The sequence below is a fragment of the Ursus arctos genome, unplaced genomic scaffold (genome assembly GCF_023065955.2).
Source record: "Ursus arctos isolate Adak ecotype North America unplaced genomic scaffold, UrsArc2.0 scaffold_12, whole genome shotgun sequence".
Classification (NCBI taxonomy): Eukaryota; Metazoa; Chordata; class Mammalia; order Carnivora; family Ursidae; genus Ursus; species Ursus arctos.
Window position 1 is genome coordinate 11,452,460 of NW_026622786.1, and position 18,971 is coordinate 11,471,430.

The 18,971-nt window shown below is 34.1% G+C and overlaps 1 protein-coding gene across 1 annotated transcript; it reads right to left on the reverse strand.

The window, feature by feature from the left end:
* Nucleotides 1-949: 949 nt before the first annotated feature.
* Nucleotides 950-17,787, reverse strand: LOC113244435 (bile acid receptor-like). Its single transcript, XM_026483772.4, has 11 exons — nucleotides 17,575-17,787; nucleotides 12,653-12,763; nucleotides 10,188-10,550; nucleotides 7,733-7,873; nucleotides 6,032-6,171; nucleotides 5,833-5,937; nucleotides 5,599-5,698; nucleotides 4,592-4,714; nucleotides 4,056-4,181; nucleotides 3,783-3,896; nucleotides 950-1,700 (listed from the first exon to the last, which is right to left on the reverse strand). The coding sequence occupies exons 2-11, from the start codon at nucleotides 12,714-12,716 to the stop codon at nucleotides 1,453-1,455; spliced, it is 1,524 nt and encodes a 507-aa protein (XP_026339557.3). The 5' UTR covers nucleotides 12,717-12,763; nucleotides 17,575-17,787; the 3' UTR covers nucleotides 950-1,452.
* Between the last annotated feature and the right edge of the window lie 1,184 nt (nucleotides 17,788-18,971).

The window sequence follows — 18,971 nt, forward strand, 5'->3', positions numbered from 1 at the left end:
ATTTTTCCAGAGGGCTTAAGTAATATATTTAAATAACCAATTTTGTATAAATTTAATCTATGAGACATCATAGTTTCTGCTAAAATTTAAAAAATTTTGATCCAGGTTAGTACTTCATTTTACATTTTAAGGAAGCAGTCTAGATACCCTAAAAACGACAAAATATTCCCTCCAAGAGAGGATTCCAGGTTTATGCCCAAGATGCCCTGTGGGGCAAATATTAATAAATTTAGGGGCGCCTGGGTGGCACAGCGGTTAAGCGCCTGCCTTTGGCTCAGGGCGTGATCCCGGCGTTCTGGCATTCCGGGATCAAGCCCCACATCAGGCTCCTCCGCTAGGAGCCTGCTTCTTCCTCTCCCACTCCCCCTGCTTGTGTTCCCTCTCTCGCTGGCTGTCTCTATCTCTGTCAAATAAATAAATAAATAAATCTTTAAAAAAAATTAATAAATTTAAATAAGATTTTTTTAAAAGTCGAAGATATACAACATTCCAGCTTTTTAAAGTTTTATGACTGAAAGATTGAACTATGGTCTTTTTTTCTTTATTGAAAACCAAAAGGCTGCTACTAGTAGTATTAAGTTAACTTAAATTCACAGTATTTTATTTACTTATACCTAGTCTTCCAAAAGAATAGTGCCACCATAGAATTTCTCAATTTCATGTATTTCACATGAGATTTATTTTTACTAAATAGCCTTCCTATCTTTACAAGGATTAAAATATTTGTGGAAAGATTTCAGTTTTTAAGAACAATTTTTTCTACAAAAGGTATTGGCAAAAATGTCAAAATATTGTCTACCGGAATGAGCAATAAATTGTGCTAAATTTCCCAAAGTATGTTAAAACATTTAATGATTTGTCATTTTAACTTTTTTCAATATCTCACCATCACAGATTTTTAAAATGTGGACCTAAAAAGATTTCTTTTTTAAAAACATCAAGAAAAGAGTTGGACAAACTTTTGTTCCTCTTTAATAATTCATAAAATGCTGTAACAGGAATAAGTTTAAAATGTTAGTTTCTTATCCATTAATCTGGCCGAAATAATGAGGTTCACAAACTACCTTTATTTGATTACAATTGTTTCTACTAGATAGCCTTTCTCATGTCTATAATTATATATTTTCATTCAATTTTTCTACTAAAGGAAAAAAGTAGAGTTTCTTCAGGTGAGAACTCTATTTAGCATTATTCCCTTTTGAAGGAACCATGCAGTAACAATAGTCATTGCTTCTTTTGAGTCAAATCTTGAAAAGAATCCTAGATGTCCCTCTAGTGGTTGGTCCTATATTCCACAAAAATTTGATGAGCACTGACGATGTCCATTTTATGGGGATATATTGGTAACCTAGCAATCCTGTTTATGTTTTTCAAATCAGTCATCCTATGATGATAGAGTAAACAATTTAGATTTAGAAAGTTCTAAGGCAAACCACAACAACATTCTAAATTTCAACAATGTGAATACAAATTCCATTTCTCTGAGAGTAAACTAGCCAATTTGGGGTCCTTTGCTTTCCAAGTGTTAAGTATTTCTGAGTAGTTGTGATTCAGTGTTCTCAGTTCAGTGAGCCTCTCTATGAGACGAGCAAAATGCTGTAGGTCTTCTGGATGATACATTTTTGAATATTTGTACAAAATGTGTAAAATCGGTTCTTGTAAATTTTCCACATGTTGCTTGTTTTTAAGGTATGGACGATCTGAAAAACATCATCATATATATCTTAGTGAATACTGGAAAGTGATAGAAGATTATGAATTAATTTAAAACAATACAGTTTGTAAATAATAAAATAGCAAATATTTTCCAAACCCTTAATATATGCAAGATATTATGCTAAGTAACTTACTTCATGCAGTATCTTATTTAATCTGCATAGTACTCTATGAGGCAAGTTCTACTATTACCATTGTTTTTCAGATGAGCTTCTTAAGAGGTAGAGAAGTAAAGTCAAATAGGAAGAGAAGAGTCAGTAAGTGGTTGTTTAAGAATATAAGAGCAAGTTTCAAGCTTACTTGAAACTTAAAAAGATTAATTTCCTCAAGATCAACGATAAGCAAAAGGCAAGCTTCTTAAGTACCTAGTTATAAAAATATAAGAACCAGCCAAGAATTTCTTAATGGTTAGGCAGCAATTATCTATCCAGGCATTGTGGTGGAGATACAGCAGCAAACATTACAGACACAATTTCCTGCCCTCTTTAAGCTTATATCCTGAGTTTGAGAGGAATGGGAGAGAAAAGAGATATATACACATTTTAAATAAAAATATAATATGACAATGATAAGTGTTACGAAGAAATATAAACAGAGAAAGGAATAAGAATTTAGGGTGGAAGGGCAGTACTATTTTTAAAAGGATAATCAGAGGTAAGATGACATTTAACAGAGATCCGAGATGAAGGAGCATGTGGTTATCTGGGGAAAGAGCTTTCCAAGCATATTTGTCAAATACAACACAACCTGTGGCAGGAGCCTGCTTGACATTTTCAAGTAACATATGTATCAAAAGTAATGTGGCTGTGGTGGGGTAAGCAAAAAGGGCAGTAGTAGACAATAATGGAAAGAACATGGCTCTAATCTGTGTAGAACAGGAAACCATGAAAGCGTTATGAGCAGAGAAATGAAATGATCTAGCTTATGTTTTAAAAGATAAACTCTGGCTACTATATAGAGAATAGACTCAAGGGAGGCAAGTGCAGAAACAGGAAAGCAAAAAAGGATACTAGTTTGAATTAGAGTGGCAGGGACAGAGACAGTAAGAAGTGGTTGAGTTCTGGATATATTTTGAGGCTAGAGTCAACAGGAGGTGTTGCCTATTTGTTAGGGTATAAGAGAAAGAAAGTGGTAAAAGATAACTTCACAAATTTTGGCTTGTGTAACTTGAAGGATGGAGATGCCATTTAGTAAAGGTGGAGGAAGAATATAGAAGGATCAGGGGAGAGATCAGGAGTTCACCTTGGGACATGTTAAATTTGATGTGCCTACTACAAGTTGAAATCTTGAGTAGGCTGTTTAGTTGAGCTTACGGGAGCATTCTAAGTTGGTATATAACTTTGGGACTTTGTCAACATGTAGATGGTGTTTAAAGCCATGAGTTGGAATAAAATTTCAAAGGAAATAAGTGTAGAAGAAAAGAGAACTCAGCCCTAGGACATTCTTAACATTTATCAGTGTGGAAGATGAGGAGAAATCAACAAAGGAAATGGAAAAATCAGCCACTGAGGAGGAAAATCGAGAGAGTGTGATGTCCTGGAAATCAAGTGGGGAAAAAATGTCTAGAAGGAGGGAGTGATCAACAGAAGCCAAGTGATGAAAGTTTTCCAAGAGAGGAGGAGTGATCTGCTCTGCCAAATGAAGCTGATGGGTCACGTACAATGAGGACTAAGAATTGACCACTGGAATCAGCAGTGCCAGATGACTGAAGATCTTGACAAATTATGGTGGAATGGAAAGAAGGGGACAAAATCTGACTGCAATGGGTTCAGGAGTAAATGAGATGAGATAAATGAAGGCAGGAGTACAGACAAAAATTTTTTTTTGTTCTGTAGAGTAGAACAGAGAAATGGGAAAAGAGCTGAAAGGGATTAGAAGTCAAGAAGGCTTTTTTAAGGTGCAAGAAATTACAACATGTCCATAAGCTGAAGAGAATTCTCTCAAAGAGAAAATTTTGATGAAATAAAATTGTTAACATTTGGCATCAGTGAATAATATAATAACCACAGACATCATGATTTGATTGCCAAACTTAATCCAAAGTTTTACTTCTGAATGGTTTTTACCTGAAAAAAACACAGTTGTTGCTGCAAGCAGAGCATATTCAGTATTAGTAATATTAAGTTCACTCATTCTTCTGTAGAAGTAAAACAATGTGGTAATAAATTCTTCAGCAATACCTAAAAAGATTAATATCAAATGTATTTTCATCAGACAGTAGGGCATTATCAAATATATTGCCATTATCATCTTTTATCAAAGCAGAATAATAAAATGAAACATTATATCTGACCAATTTTTCCATCCAATATAATATTTTGTATTGTATGTAATATTACCCGTCAGTGTAGTAGGAAGACAGTCTTCACTGCAAAATGTTTCCATAGAATAAATAACACTTCTATTATCACTCTGATTGTGACAATTCAGTGAGTGATCTGAATGATCTGATACTCTCATAGTACCTAGTAACAGGGAAAAATAAAGTCTGATTTTTAAAAAATCTTTAGGCAGATAGTAAATCCAATCTCTCTAATCAGTTAGAAAATATTCCCAACAAATGGTAGCTTTATAATTTTTATTACTGAAACATGAACTGAGATTAATAGTTCAGATTTTATATAAATTTTGTGTAGAAAACCCCGCAAAAATATGTTTTCCATGATGTCATATAATAAAAAAAAGAAAAGAAAAAAAAGTTTTCTTTAAAAGAAAAGCAAAACCTAGACCAATGAGTTGGAAAAGCTATCATGAATAACTTATTCCTATACTGACTAGTAAAGCAAAAATAAAATAAAAAATAATGTTACATAATGTGCTGCTGTATTTAATAGTAACTGTTAACATTAAGATCAAGTTGTTTGGTCTTTTTTACTTTCAGACGCTGATAAAAGACATTCTTCCTGACTGTAAAGTTGGGCCCCATGAAGGAACATCACTTCAGTTTTTGATCCCTTGCATAATGCAGTCTGGTCCTCAGTTGTCAAATTTCCAAAGCCTTGAAGAAAAGATCACATAGTTGTTTGATATCAGTAATGAAAAGATAATTTTCAGGTATAAGATTTAACATTTTAAATTATTCATTTAGTTATAATATGAATCCTAAATGTTTCCTTAGAATAATCACGATTTATAATTTCAAATACCAACAAAATTCTTGATTCCACATGGTAATATTTTGGAGGACTTTCATCAGAACTGGATAATACTTTCATATGGCAAGAGCAAATTAACACAGTCAGTTTAGCCTCAAAGAATTTATTTTACAGTGAGTTATCTGTGCATATAAATAGGTAAGTTTGGGCCAACTGTAGGTTGATTTTTTCATATTGTACAGACAATTTTATTTGTTTCATGTTTTATATAAAGAATTTATTTCAAAACATTAAAAGATACAATCAATCATACTATGTGTCTTGCTCTACATCTTTGGAGTCATTTGAATATTTTTAAATATTTATTTATTTATTTAAATATTTTCAACCACCTGGTTGTTTTTGTTTTGTTTTGTTTTTAGAGAGAGAAAGAGAGGGAGTGCACATGAGAGTTCTGGAGAGGCAGACGGAGAGGGAGAGACAGAATCTTAAGCAGTCTCCATGCTCAGCACGGAGCCCAATGTGGGGCTAGAACTCACAACCCTGAGATCATGACCTGAGCCGAAATCAAGAGTGGGATGCTTAACCAACTGAGCCACAGGGGCACACACACCCCCCATACCTGATTGCTTAAAGCAGAAAAAATGAACATGTTTTTGCTTTTGGAAGCAGCTTTGGTGGGAAAATAAGAGTTTTTGTTTTCCTAAAATGCCCCCTTTCTTTAAAATAGGGAACTTTTAAAAAATTAGGTATGAAATTAATTTTTTTCCAAAGGTAAAATGATTACCTGGGAGTCCCTTGGTAAAATCCATTAACTCCTGTAGGTGTAGGACCACTGTCTCTGAGAGTCTCAAAAAGCTCAGTTCAGGATTTGCATACTTCTGCAGCTAGCCAACAAAAAGAAATAAGAGTAACAGATTTTATTTCTTTCAACTGTTTAAATTTTTAACTTTCATGTTTATGCTCTTATTTTCTAACATAATTAGTTATAAATTATTTCTTGCCATTAAGGAACACATACAAATTTCTTTGTTTCCTCTAAAGGAATTGTATATTTCTGATGAGCAGCCACAATGTTATTAATGAGCTGATGTTCCTCTTGAGTTAGTTCCATGCTCTCCTTAATCTATAAGAAATCATAGGGGGAAAACTATAATGAATTCTTATTAAGCAAGACACGTCATCATTAAAGAAACAAGAAATTTTGTTAAGAGTCTTGCCACTTTTCCAGATCTAGTGGTGGATGATACAAGCTTGTCTACTCCTTCCTCTTCCACTTTGATGTTAGAGTAAAAACTATTCTTCTGTTTAAAGTTCTTTCGAAGTCTCTTTGATTTGCACTGGATTTCTGTGAGCAAACCTGTGATGTTACAAAATTCATATAAAATGTTTTAGGTATGACAAATAACATTATAGGATTTGATGAAAATTGTCTTATACTGTACACATATTATCATAGACTTGTCTTTTCACAAAGAACCTTTCTTTTTTGGCAAGTATATACACAGCAATTAAATTTACTACATTACTTTCTTCTTTTCCTTGCAGGAATAGTTATATCCTCTACCTAAAAGTACATAGTCATCCTAGACACAAATTAAAAATTAAAAATCAATTTTCCATCTCCAAACTATAAATTTAGACCTTTTTATATTAGAGGAATTTCCACATTACATCTTGGAAACTACATAGAATATCAATTGATATAGAAGTTCAACTACCTTATCTATGAGTTTTTTTCTTTGATTTTTGTATAAGGTCAAGAAAATATTTTGTGATTTTGTTAAATGAGCTAAGTCAATTTTTTCCTAACAAGACAAGACAATGGGATTTTGTTATGGCGGCCTGAGCAGTCTCAGACAGGGATAAAGTAAAGGATTCAGGCTGGTTGGACAGGATAACCTTAAGATCTACTCCAACCCTGAATTTTTTTTTTTAAGATTTTTAAGTAATCTCTATCTCCAACATGGGGCTCAAACTCAACCCTGACATCAAGAGTCACACATCCACTGACTGAGCCAGCTAGCCAGGCACCCCCAACCCCGGAATTTTAAATAACAGGAATCCTTTCGGTCAAGAACATTGAAGAGTTTTGATTTTATTAAAATAAGCAGTATAATATAACAGAATATTGCATTGGTGTTTATTAAACAGAAGTGTACTTAATAAAAATGGAAGAATATTATCACAGCAGTTGAAGGTAGATTTAACTAAAAAGAGATAATGAAGAAATAGCCATGAAATTAATATAATAGTAAGAGTGCAAGATAATAAGAGTTTGTACAAGGCTAGATTAGACATGAACAGAAAACACTAATAAGACCTTATCAAGAAAATGAATTTTGAAATCACCATGACATTTTGAGCACTGGGAAATAGGTATTGAAGAAATAATGCCAAAATCTTAGTACTGCTCTGAGGATTACATGACATCATGTAACTTATAAGCTAAAAACATTGTGGACATAGAAGGAACTCTAACAGCCGAAGTACTTTTCTGCCTGGTGAGTTGGGTTTTGACACCTATGAGTTGTTAGTAGGCTCTACATACCTAGTTATGCAGGCTTCTAAACCTACAAGACCAAAGAATGGAACTACTAATTTAAAATTCTGCTCTTTATAGATACATTATATAACTTTAGCATAAGTCATATGAAAATACAAGGATTTCCAATGAAGAAGAACATAGGATTATGGTCAAAATTAGAGATATATAGTATAGACGGGGTTTATGGAAATAATTACCTAGATTGGTTACCAGTCATCCTGATCTATCAGTTGCTAGGGAAATAGCTTACATCTAGACAAGTATGTTAATGTTCAAAATGATAACTTAAGGAATGCATTATGTTGTCAATAAGGTAAGAAAAACTAAAATCCCCCTCAAAAAAAGAACCCTCAAAGTCCACAATAACACTTACATTCTGCCAACATTCCTACTGCCTTACACTTTTTGAGTCTGCACTCTTGACATTTCCTACGCATGTACATGTCCATTTCACAGTGGCCACCATTCTTGCAATGATATACTGCATTTTTGGTGATGCTACGTCGAAAAAAACCTAATGACAAAAAAAGTACTTTTAAAATTTCACTATTAGGTATTTTTAGTGGGTGTTTTTTTAAGGTTTTATTTATTTGACACAGAGAGTGAGAGAGAACAAGCAGACAGGCAGAGTGAAAGGGAGAAGCAGACTCCCTACCGAGCAGGGAGCCTGATGTGGGGCTCGATCCCAGGATGCTGAGATCATGAACTGAGCCAAAGGCCGATGCTTAACCCACTGGGCCACCCAGGTGCCCCATTTTTTATTAATATATATCTTCCTAGTAGAGTTAAGTAATCAAAATACCTAAATTATTTCAATAAAATATTTTTTCTCCATCAGTAAGATTTAGTTTAATATACATTCATATTCCCTCATGATTGATATTTTCTATTCCAAGGTTGTTCCTTTCAATAATCACATCTGGAAATTAAACAAAATAGTTCCAACACATTAAGATAGCTTTCTATTTTATTATGGTTATAATATATCATCTAAAAGCATTTTTACAACTATGTTGTACAGAATATCAAGATTCCATGAAGCATCTCTCAAGGTGCCCTTGAAGGAATATATGCTCCTGTAAAACTGTAAGGAAAACTTCTTTCCTTCTCTCCTCATATTTCCACCTCAACCCATAAATAGGAAGAGATATTCTTCGAAACTTACTCCTCTGTCCTTCTTCCTTTTTTAGCACTCCCCCAGGTGAGAAAATATTTTTAGATCATTTGGTCTGAAACATTGAATAGGCCGTGGGGTGTGTGTGTGTGTGTGTGTGTGTGTGTGTGTCGGCAGAGGTGTCCATATTTTCCCTTTCACTTCCTAAATCCATGCATAGCAGTCCCCCTTCCCACTTCCTCTTTCATTCCCCATTCCTATGCAATAACCTCTGCTATCTTCCCCTTAATCCATTCCAAGCAGTAAAGTTGATAAGCTTTGTCAATGCCCCCCTTGGAGACCTGCGATACCCTTTTTTTTCTGTAGACACACTTGAAAGTGAGAGTTTTGTGATTTAGATTCATCAAAGGAAATAGCTCAGCTTAAGTTTTCCAGAACTATGCCTCATCTTCCATCTAGTTTTTTTTAGGATTGATTGATTGATTGATTGATTGATTGATTGAAGAGAGAGAGAAAGAGCGCTAGAGAGAGAACAAGCACGAATGAGGGTCAGAGGGAGAGGGAGAAGCAGGCTCCCCACTAAGCAGGAGGCCCGACATGATGCAAGGGCTCAGTCCCAGGACGCTGGGATCATGACCTGAGCTGAAGGCAGGCACTTAACCCAGGTGCACCTTCTTCCATCTAGTTTTAACAGCAAGGCCCTGCATTTTAAGAATAAGCAAATACTTGCCCAGCTTTTCTATTCATAAAACTGGTACCTAATTTCCCACAGTATTCATTTGGCTACTCCTTGTGAGGGGTGAGTTGTGAGCTTCTGACAGTAAATCTTCACCCTGAACTTCTAACACACATTTACTAAGAGCTGCATTGGCCTAATCATTTCCAGGTTCTGTCCCAACGTTGCATTTGTAAATAAAAACAATGCAGGAGTGTTTCAAAACCTCAAAATTTCATCAAGGACTACTTCACTCTGAAAATTTCATTGTCCATGATAACCTTCACTTGCAAACCTCCCATTTGTTTTCAAATAAGCATTAAAAGAAATTAAAATAGAATCATAGAAGTCATTTAATTCAAATTCCCTTCTAATGCATGAATTATATCAACCACATGAGAAGATGTAATAGTTAACATTCAGATATTTTTAAAAATCATTTTCTTTTTTTCTTGAGATTTTATTTATTTATTTAGTGGAAAGAGAGAATGCACATGTGCTGGAGTGGGGGGGGGGGAGGAGCAGAGAGGGAGGGAGAAAGACAAGCAGACTCTGAGCCAAGCACAGAGCCCCACTCCGGGCACAATTCCACTGCCAGAGATCACAACCCGAGCTGAAACCAAGAGCCAGTCGCCCAACCAACGGATCCACCCAGGCAACCCTAAAAATCATTTTCTATTCCAATATCGGATCCATCTAAGAACATAGAAACCTTTTGCTAGATAAATACTGAATTTTAAATAATAAAATCTTTTTTAAAAAATACTGAATTTTATATTTAAATGTGAAAGTTTCCATCAAAAATGAAAACTAAATCAAAACTATTACATTCCGTTTTCGTGTCTTTTATGACACAGATTGATCAGCTTTAAATGCATCAATGGCTTTCTCCGGTTTTATTTTTCACGCTTTGAAAAGTAAGAGTATTTCACATGCCTGAACTTTTATGACTCTTCAGTGAACACTAGGTCTTCAGTTTTGTTTTAACTTTATCCTTACCTTTGCAACCTTCACAAGTAAGCGCATTGTAATGATACCCTGATGCTTTATCACCACAAACGACACAGAGTTCTTCCTGTCGCTTAATCCGAATGGAAGAGTGAGTGAGTCTGGACCTTTTCATTCCAGAATATCCATCTTCAGCATCATGGTCAACCACATAAGTGGGTTTATTTAATTCATAGGAACCAAAGCCACATTCTCCACCACTGAACTGTGGATCCAAGCTGTAAGTATTGAAATGACTTTGTAAAGACTGGGACTGTAGAGCTGTCGGAAACTGGACAGTAGAATACTGGCAATAAGTTGATTCTTGAAAATCAGTGTGGTGCAGCTGATAGTTGATTTGCTCTGGCAGAAAATCTAGTTGTTTTCAAAATAGAAAAGAACAAATGGTAAAAAGTCAAAATTTCATCATTGTTTTCAAATGTCAAAGAGCTTTAGGCTCAACGGTTAGTTCAACATGTCCACTACATCCCAGGGACTTGCTGGCCAGCCTGAGGAGCAGGCAGTAAACTGAACTGCAGGGAATCATAAGTGCTGTCATCCCAGGGGTATGCAGAGGTTGCTCAAGAGCTGGCAGAAAGGCCAGTCATTGCTAATGGCTTACATACCAATCCAGTCTCCCTTCTTAAATAGAAATGCGTATTTCCCAGAGTCTGGAAGCAAAGAAGGTATTCCCCATCTTTTGCATGTCCCTTGTGTGGATACAACTTTTTGTGGTATGATCAGGTCAGTAAAGAGATGAATTAATAAATTATCCTACCCCCCCCCCAAAAAATCAAACTAAAATACAATTTCACCTGGTTATTTCAAGCAAAAAAAAAAAAAGTTTTTGTTTGAGCTCCCCATGAAATACACCTTAACACTCTCCTTTGCCATTCCTAGACCTGATTTAAATGACTAGTTTCTTTTGTGTTTTGTTGACTAACAAATCTAACTAGCAATTATCCGGGGATAAATTCGCCTACTTTACCAGGTTACTATAAGGATAAAACAAAATATGGTATGCAAAAGCATATATAAAATATAAATGATGCTTAATGAATATCATTATTATAATTATCAGAAGCTCCCAAACACCAACTTACTTTCTTTTTCTTTTTTTAATATTTATTTCAGAAAGAGACACAGAGAGAAAGAGAGAGAACAGGCACATGCGCGAGCTGGGAGAGGGGCAGAGAGGGAGAAGGAGAGAGAGAATCCTTGGGCAGACTGCCCGCTTGATTCCAGGACCCTGAGATCATGGCCTGAGACAAAAGTTAAGAGCTCACTGCTTAACCAGACTGAGCTACCCAGACACCACCAATTCACTTTCTGCTTTCAGGAAAATTTCTAAATCTAAATCCAGAAAATTGGTTCCAAAGGGACCCAGGAATACTGAATAGCTATATCTGTAACTAGTAATATTTGTACTTTTCCTGATGCTGAGTCAGGTGATTAAACTTACTTTTAACCTTAAAATTCTACCACCAAGAGTGGGAAACAGTATAATTTTTATTAACTCATGTAAATCACTTGCAATCTTACAGCATTCAGTCTAATGCTAAGTGTTGAATAAATACTAATGACAGCCTAATATAAAAAGAAATGTTATCAAAAAAAACAATGTAACTTTTTTTTTAAAGAAGAGGGCCCTTCTTGAATGAGTATCAAAAGACTGCAGAACACTAGCTGATGTTCCATTGGCATGGAAATTAGAATTGAGGCCCTAGCCCTCACCCTAAACTTAACCATAACAGAAAACTGCATTTAAAATTAAATTTATATAATGGACATTAAGGAGGGCACGTGATGTAATGAGCACTAGGTAGTATATAGACTGATGAATCATGACCTCTACCTCTGAAACCAATAATACATTATATGTTAATTAATTGAATTTAAATTTTAAAAAACTTAATAAAAAATAAAAGTAATAAATAAATAATAAATAAAATCCAAAAAAACCCCACAAAAAAATTAAAAATTAAATTAAATTTATCTTATAGCCTTAGTCTTTTTGGAGAAAATTCCTATTGTATCCTGCATTCTGTTTCTATTTCTTTCCCTTTGATAAAAATCTTATATTAAGATGAAAATTTCAAGTATATTGAATAGCTACTCTGAGCCACATTTACTAATCGCATGTGAACTAGCTTCAACTAACCCCTAAAAATAACTTCTAATTTGCAAGTTAATTCAAATTTTAAAAATTAAATACAATTTTAGACTATCACGCTTTTCCCTCTTTACATTTGATGCTGGCTTATGACATTTTAGTATTACAGATTTTTTGAAGTTAATTATATTCTCTTGTATGGGAGTAATTTTTAAGTTTTTTATTTTAATTCCTCTTGTAGGGAACAATTTAAAGTCTTTGGTTTACTTGTTAATTTCTTAAAAAAAAACACCTCTGTAATTAACCATAATGTCACACAAAAAGTGTTTTATCAACTATTATACCGCAGCTTTTTTTTACATACCATAGTACTGCACTGGTTCAGCAAGACAGTAACCATCAGATGTAGTGACATAAGTATTTGCCATTCTCTGCTCCAATTCTCACTTATTCATCAGTGAATGCTGAAATAGAACTGAAGGAAACAAAACTTTTGTAGACTATTCGAAAGTATGATCATCAAGTCAGCATGATTTTATAAAAGTACAGCACTATTTTTGAAAAATAAAGAGTTTAGCAGAATGTATACACTAGATGTTTATATTTATCCTTTAACTGGAAGAATATGGAGTTTCCATATCTCTACACACCAAATTATTAATTCTGCCAATTTCTTATTGCTCAGCTCTTTACAAATAACTCAATAAATCTTGGTAATAATCCTTTGGTAGGTAAAAAGCCTTTGGCGTTAGGCTTTATACTGCTTTCACCACTTATTTATGGGTCATTCATTAAATCTCCTTAAACCTTAGTTTCTTCATTTGTAGAAGAAAAATAATAAGAGCCTCTTAGCAAAATTGTTGGAAGAGCTTAATTAATGTCTTATCTTCATAACTGACTCTCATAATTGCTACTCTAATAGTTTCAAGATCTCAGTGTTCTAAATGTAGATGAATTGGGAAGAAAAATTAGACTTTTTCATGAAAGAAATTAAAGAATAGGAAAAAATGGCTTTTATAGCCCTTGTTTTTATCTTGTGAATCCACTCTAAATATTTTCATAGCCCTGTGATATGCTAAACATTAAAACATTAATTTTGGTTCTGCTTGACTAATTAAAATCTTATTTTTTCATTTATTGAAAAAAGTTTATGGATTACTGGAAAAAGGTTTTATTTTTAATAATAAAGCCTAAAACTAAAATGAACAACTCAGGAAACAACAGATGTCAGTGAGGATGCAGAGAAAGGGGAGCCCTCTTACACTGTTGGTGGGAATGCAAAGTGGTACAGCCACTGTGGAAAATTGTATGACGGTTCCTCAAAAAGTTAAAAATAAAACTACCCTACAACCCAGCAATTGCACTACTAGGTATTTTTCCGAAGGATACAAACAATGATTCGAAAGGACACATGCACCCCAATGTTTAGAGCAGCAATGTCCACAGTAGCCCAAATATGTAAAGAGCCCACATGTCCATCAACAGATGAACAGATAACGAAGATGTGATATATATTCGCAATGGAATATTACTCAGCCATTCAAAAGAATGAAAACCTGCCATTTGCAATGACGTGGATGGAACTAGAGGGTATTATGCTAAGTGAAATAAGTCAGTCAGAGAAAGACAAATACAGTATGATTTCACTCATACATGTAATTTAAGAAACAAAACTGATGAACATAGGGGAAGAGAATGAATAATAAAATAAGTTGAAAACAGAGAGGGAGGCAAACCATGAGAGACTCTTAATTCTAGGAAACAATCTGAGGGTTACTGGAGGGGAGGTGGTTGGGGAGGATGGGGTAACTGGGTGATGGGCATTAAGGAGGGCACTTGATGTAATGAGCACTGGGTGTTACATGAAACTGATGAATCACTAAGTTCTATCCCTGAAACTAATAATATAGTATATGTTAACTAAATTGAATTTAAATTTTAAAAAATTTTTAAATAGTAAAGCCTAAAAATCATAAGCTGTTATAAGAAAAATTATTCACAATCTAAGATGATCCCTTAACGGGAAAAAAAAACTATTTATTTTTGTTATTTCCTAGAAAGGCACTCCAAAAATTTGAATAAACTTAAACAGGAAATCACAGTTTAAGAAATTGAAAATCACTGGAAGAAAATAAAGGTCACTCTAGAGTCTATAGTTTTTTATAGCTTTATCCTCTCTATTAAAGATAAAGACAGTTTTCACCTTTAAAAAGAACAAAAAAAATGAAGAAAGAAGAAAGAAAGAAAGAAAGAAAGAAAGAAAGAAAGAAAGAAAGAAAGAAAGAAAGAAAGAAAGAAAATGGGTTTCAAATCATGCCAAAAACTTTATGTGACAAACTTCTTAGCCTCTGAGATTATATTGAAAAATCTTTTCCTTTCATTTATTATTCATGGGCAAGCTTCATGGCTGAGGTTTCTATATCCATGAAGATGATTTAAATAGTACTATCTTTGAAATTTGTCCCCTTTATCATCTAATAGAATGTATGTTCTTCTAAAAGCACTTGAAACTCCCAGTCTTCAGACAGCCCAGCAGTATTCCTAAAGAATAAGCCCTGGATGAAAGAGATGAAGCAAAAGCAATGCCCCCCAAAAGTGAAATTTTAATATGAAGTTTCCCTTGAAAAGTCAGGACTAAAATCAATAAGATTACTCAGTCTACACTTCCGTGTTTCTATATCGCACCAGGTGAATTGGCTCTCCCTGGAAAAACAATTGTGAATGCTACCCATTTACTACATGTGATACCTTGTAGCAGTGGTCCTGTTCAGTTCTTTCCAAACTTCTCTTTTGAGCCTCAGATTTTAGAAAATTATCAATGAACCTGAAAACTTTAAAGTTGTTATTCACCCTTCTTTTAAAATTGCTGTACTTAACCATTAGCTTCATATAAAATTATCTGAAGAAGACTGAAAATTAAAACTGGCACTACTTCAATACAGAGAGAGTTTGCTGAGCGAGAGTTTGAGAAATAATACAGAAAGGACCAAAGGTAGCTCATTAAAACAAAACTAGTGCTATTCTGACAAAGACACACATAAGTATCTTATAGTGATGCCACTATCAGGGTTCAAACAGTAAATAACAATGTTCTGAAACCAAGTCCTTCCAATACTGGTAAATACACACCCAAAAATATTATCTAAAGCAGACCTGTTTGGGGTTTTTTCAGTTTATTTATTTAAGTAATCTCTACACCCAAAGTGGGATTCAAACCCCACAATCAAGATTGGCATGCTCTTCCAACTAAGCCAGCTAGGCACCCCAAAGCAGACCTGTTTTTACGGACTAATTATATTCCAGGACATACTTGGGACATATACATAAATAAGCTTTAGATTAAAAATATGCCTTTTAAAATATGAAATATTTATCTCTTTTATATGCTCATAGTAATATTGTATTATTTTTTACATAAAATTTTTTACTAATAAAATGTTCTTCAGCCTTTTAGATGTTTAATAGAAGTATTATAATATGTATGCATAGTAAAACAAAACTTTCAGAAATAAAGTATTCATACAATTAGTTTAAAAACACTTAAGTAGATTATTAGCATAGAGGGAAGTATGTAATCAAAAACTTCCTATCTTATTAAAGAGAAAAGTTACAGTAGGCCTGGAGTGATTCTGTTTTGTTATCTTTCCTAGTAAATATTTATTTAAAAGCAAAAATAACTCAGTTAAGAAAGGAGCTTTTATCAAGAGGATCAATTTGGCATGGGCAAAGTCTGTTTTTTTCATTAACAAATATAACTTCATTTTAAAAACTGCATTTTTCATAGATTATAATAGCTATTTTATGAAAAGATGCTTAATTGCAGAAATGAATTTGCCTCTCCTCTGTCTTAACTAGAAATCCTGCTTAGTATATCTTCATATAGCTAGAACTTTAACAGAAAAACATATTGACTCCTGAGAACCACATCTACATGGTAAAGAATTCTACAGTCTTTACATTTTTATTCTTGCAATATATGTCCCTTGAATCACAAATAATGCATGGCATAAAATTAATATCTACTGAAAAGTAGATAGCCTCACAAGAAAAACTGAAAATTTCAGGAGTAGCCTCTACTAGAAAATGAATGATAGTGTTCTATGATACATAATTATTAAAAAGTTTTTCATAGCAGAGCTTCTTTGGGCCAAAATTCTCTGAGCTTATTGGGACCAAGGAAAATGAAAATGGAAAGGACATATTTGAATAACAGCACAAATTAAGGCTTCTTGATTTCTTTGTAAGAATCTGTCTTTTAACCTTAGAATACTGGGAGGGTTTGACACTCTGAAGTCTTCACGCAGAGTTTTATTCTACAGCTTTATTGAGATGTGATTTACACGACATAAAATTCACTCTTTTATAATGTACAATTCTTGGTTTTTAGAATATTCAGAGTGTGCAACTATCACCACCATCTAATTCCAGAGCATTCTTATTACTGCAAAATGAAATCCCCTACCCATAAGCAGTCACTCCTCATTCTCTCCTCCCTCAATCCCTAGCAACCACCAATCCCCCTTCTGTTTCTATGTATTTGCCTATTCCAGACATTTCGTATAAATGGAATCATACAATTCCATATATAGTTTTAAATGAAAAAATATTTAATGATTATGTCAAGTCATTTTTACAGCTTAAGAAAGAGAAATCAGAATATATATTTAGAAAATTCATGACTATGAATTAATATATACTTCAGAGATATAGAAATATATTTTGTGTCTATTCCCATAATCTGGAAGAATTTTTATAAATTTTTAAAATCATAGCATTTTGAATAGAAGTTTAATTCCCTGAGTACACCTTTATCAGAATATATTTCAAGTGTCTTCAATTCACATATACCCTATTGCTTCAAAAAATAAAATGTATTTTAAGAGTAAGTTCTTGATTAAAAACAAGTTTCATTTTAAAATGTTAAGAATAAATATCACTGTGAATCGACTGACATTACTATATCAAATGTCACCTGGAGTCCAACTACAGTCCAAAATTGCCTTGTCATTCTTTAGGAGAAAACCAAACACTGTATAATCTACTTAAATTTCTCATTTTCAAGGAGCAAATGCTTTTTATAGTTTGACTATCATAGTAACAACAATCGGCTTATTCACTTCGCAAAAGCTAAATGAATGACGGTGGAAACCAAAGCGTTCCAAAAATACCCTTAACATCTTACAGTTTAATAATAGTTTCGATTGCCCACAAAATTAATATTCATATTTAATTGAGACAGCATAAAATTATAAAATTTTGTTTTTTGAGAGAAGACAAAATACTCACAGTTAAACAATATTACTAGAGATTGTCCTTTTCCTCACAGAACGAGTATAGATGGATTTAACAACGACTTCAACTTTCCAGCTGGAGCAAACTGGACCTTTTCCCTATTTATCAAGGAGCGGAGAGGGGGGCACTCTGCATACACTTAGGCTCCAGACACTCTGCAGAGCAACGCTTCAGCTCTATCTCACAAACTTCCCACACAATCCTCTCTTGGGTCAAAACAAGGGCAGTTATTATTTGACATAAATCAAATAATAACCAGATCATCAGGGATAGAGGTCTTTGGGACCTTCAGGTCACACTCTCCCAGAGTTCTTTATTGTTTACTTAATAAATATTTTGTTTTCTTGATTAAATTTGACATTCTCCCATTTTGGTTACAAAACACTGGGTCTCTAGAAACTACTAAGCAATATGCACAGGAAAGGAAAATCCCTCATTAATTCAAACTCCACTAATACAGGTGTTACAACAATTCAACCTGAAGTTGATCTCTGCATTACCTACCAAAAAAAAAAAATGTTAATCCAATTAGAAGTGTGAACAATAATTCAGATGGGTACAACATTATATGTGTACAAGTCATCTAGTCCAACCCTCTCCATTTTTTGGCTTAGAAAAACTGCAACACAGACAGATAATACTCCTTGTTCAGGTGCTCATAGCTAGTTAGTAGCAGAGGTGAAACTCAATGAAAATGCAAATTGTTGAACAGGATATATAGATAAGTTCGCTATGATTTTTTTAATGTCATCTATGTAAACAAAGTTTGTTGGATACCAGGCTCATGGTCTCACCCCTGCAAGGCATTTCTACAGAGGCAAGTTTACAAATCTGTTCCACCACTAAACTCCCATTCTCCTGGTCACGTTTCCGCTGCCTTACCTATTTTACAGGACCCTAGGCTCTCGTCTCTGTCCTCCCCGGTTCTACTGTCACATTAACGTGGTATAGGATACACTTTTCTACCTTTCTTGGCATCTGATCTCAGTCCACGTTCAATTTCTGACTTCACAGCTACTATATTGACGCTGACTTCTTCAAGGGTCCTTATCTACTACTGGGAAGAATTCATGATAAAATCTCCAAGTCATGTCACATAAGTTTTGTTTCTTTTTTAAAATAATAGGCCCTTGGGGCACCAGGGTGGCTCAGTCGTTAAGCATCTGCCTTCGGCTCAGGGCGAGATCCCGGCGTTATGGGATCGAGTCCCACATCAGGCTCCTCTGCTATGAGCCTGCTTCTTCCTCTCCCACTCCCCCTGCTTGTGTTCCCTCTCTCGCTGGCTGTCTCTATCTCTGTCGAATAAATAAATAAAATCTTTAAAAAAAATAAAATAAAATAAAATAATAGGCCCTGTATCTGTGAATTTTAATCAGTGAACCAAAGAATAA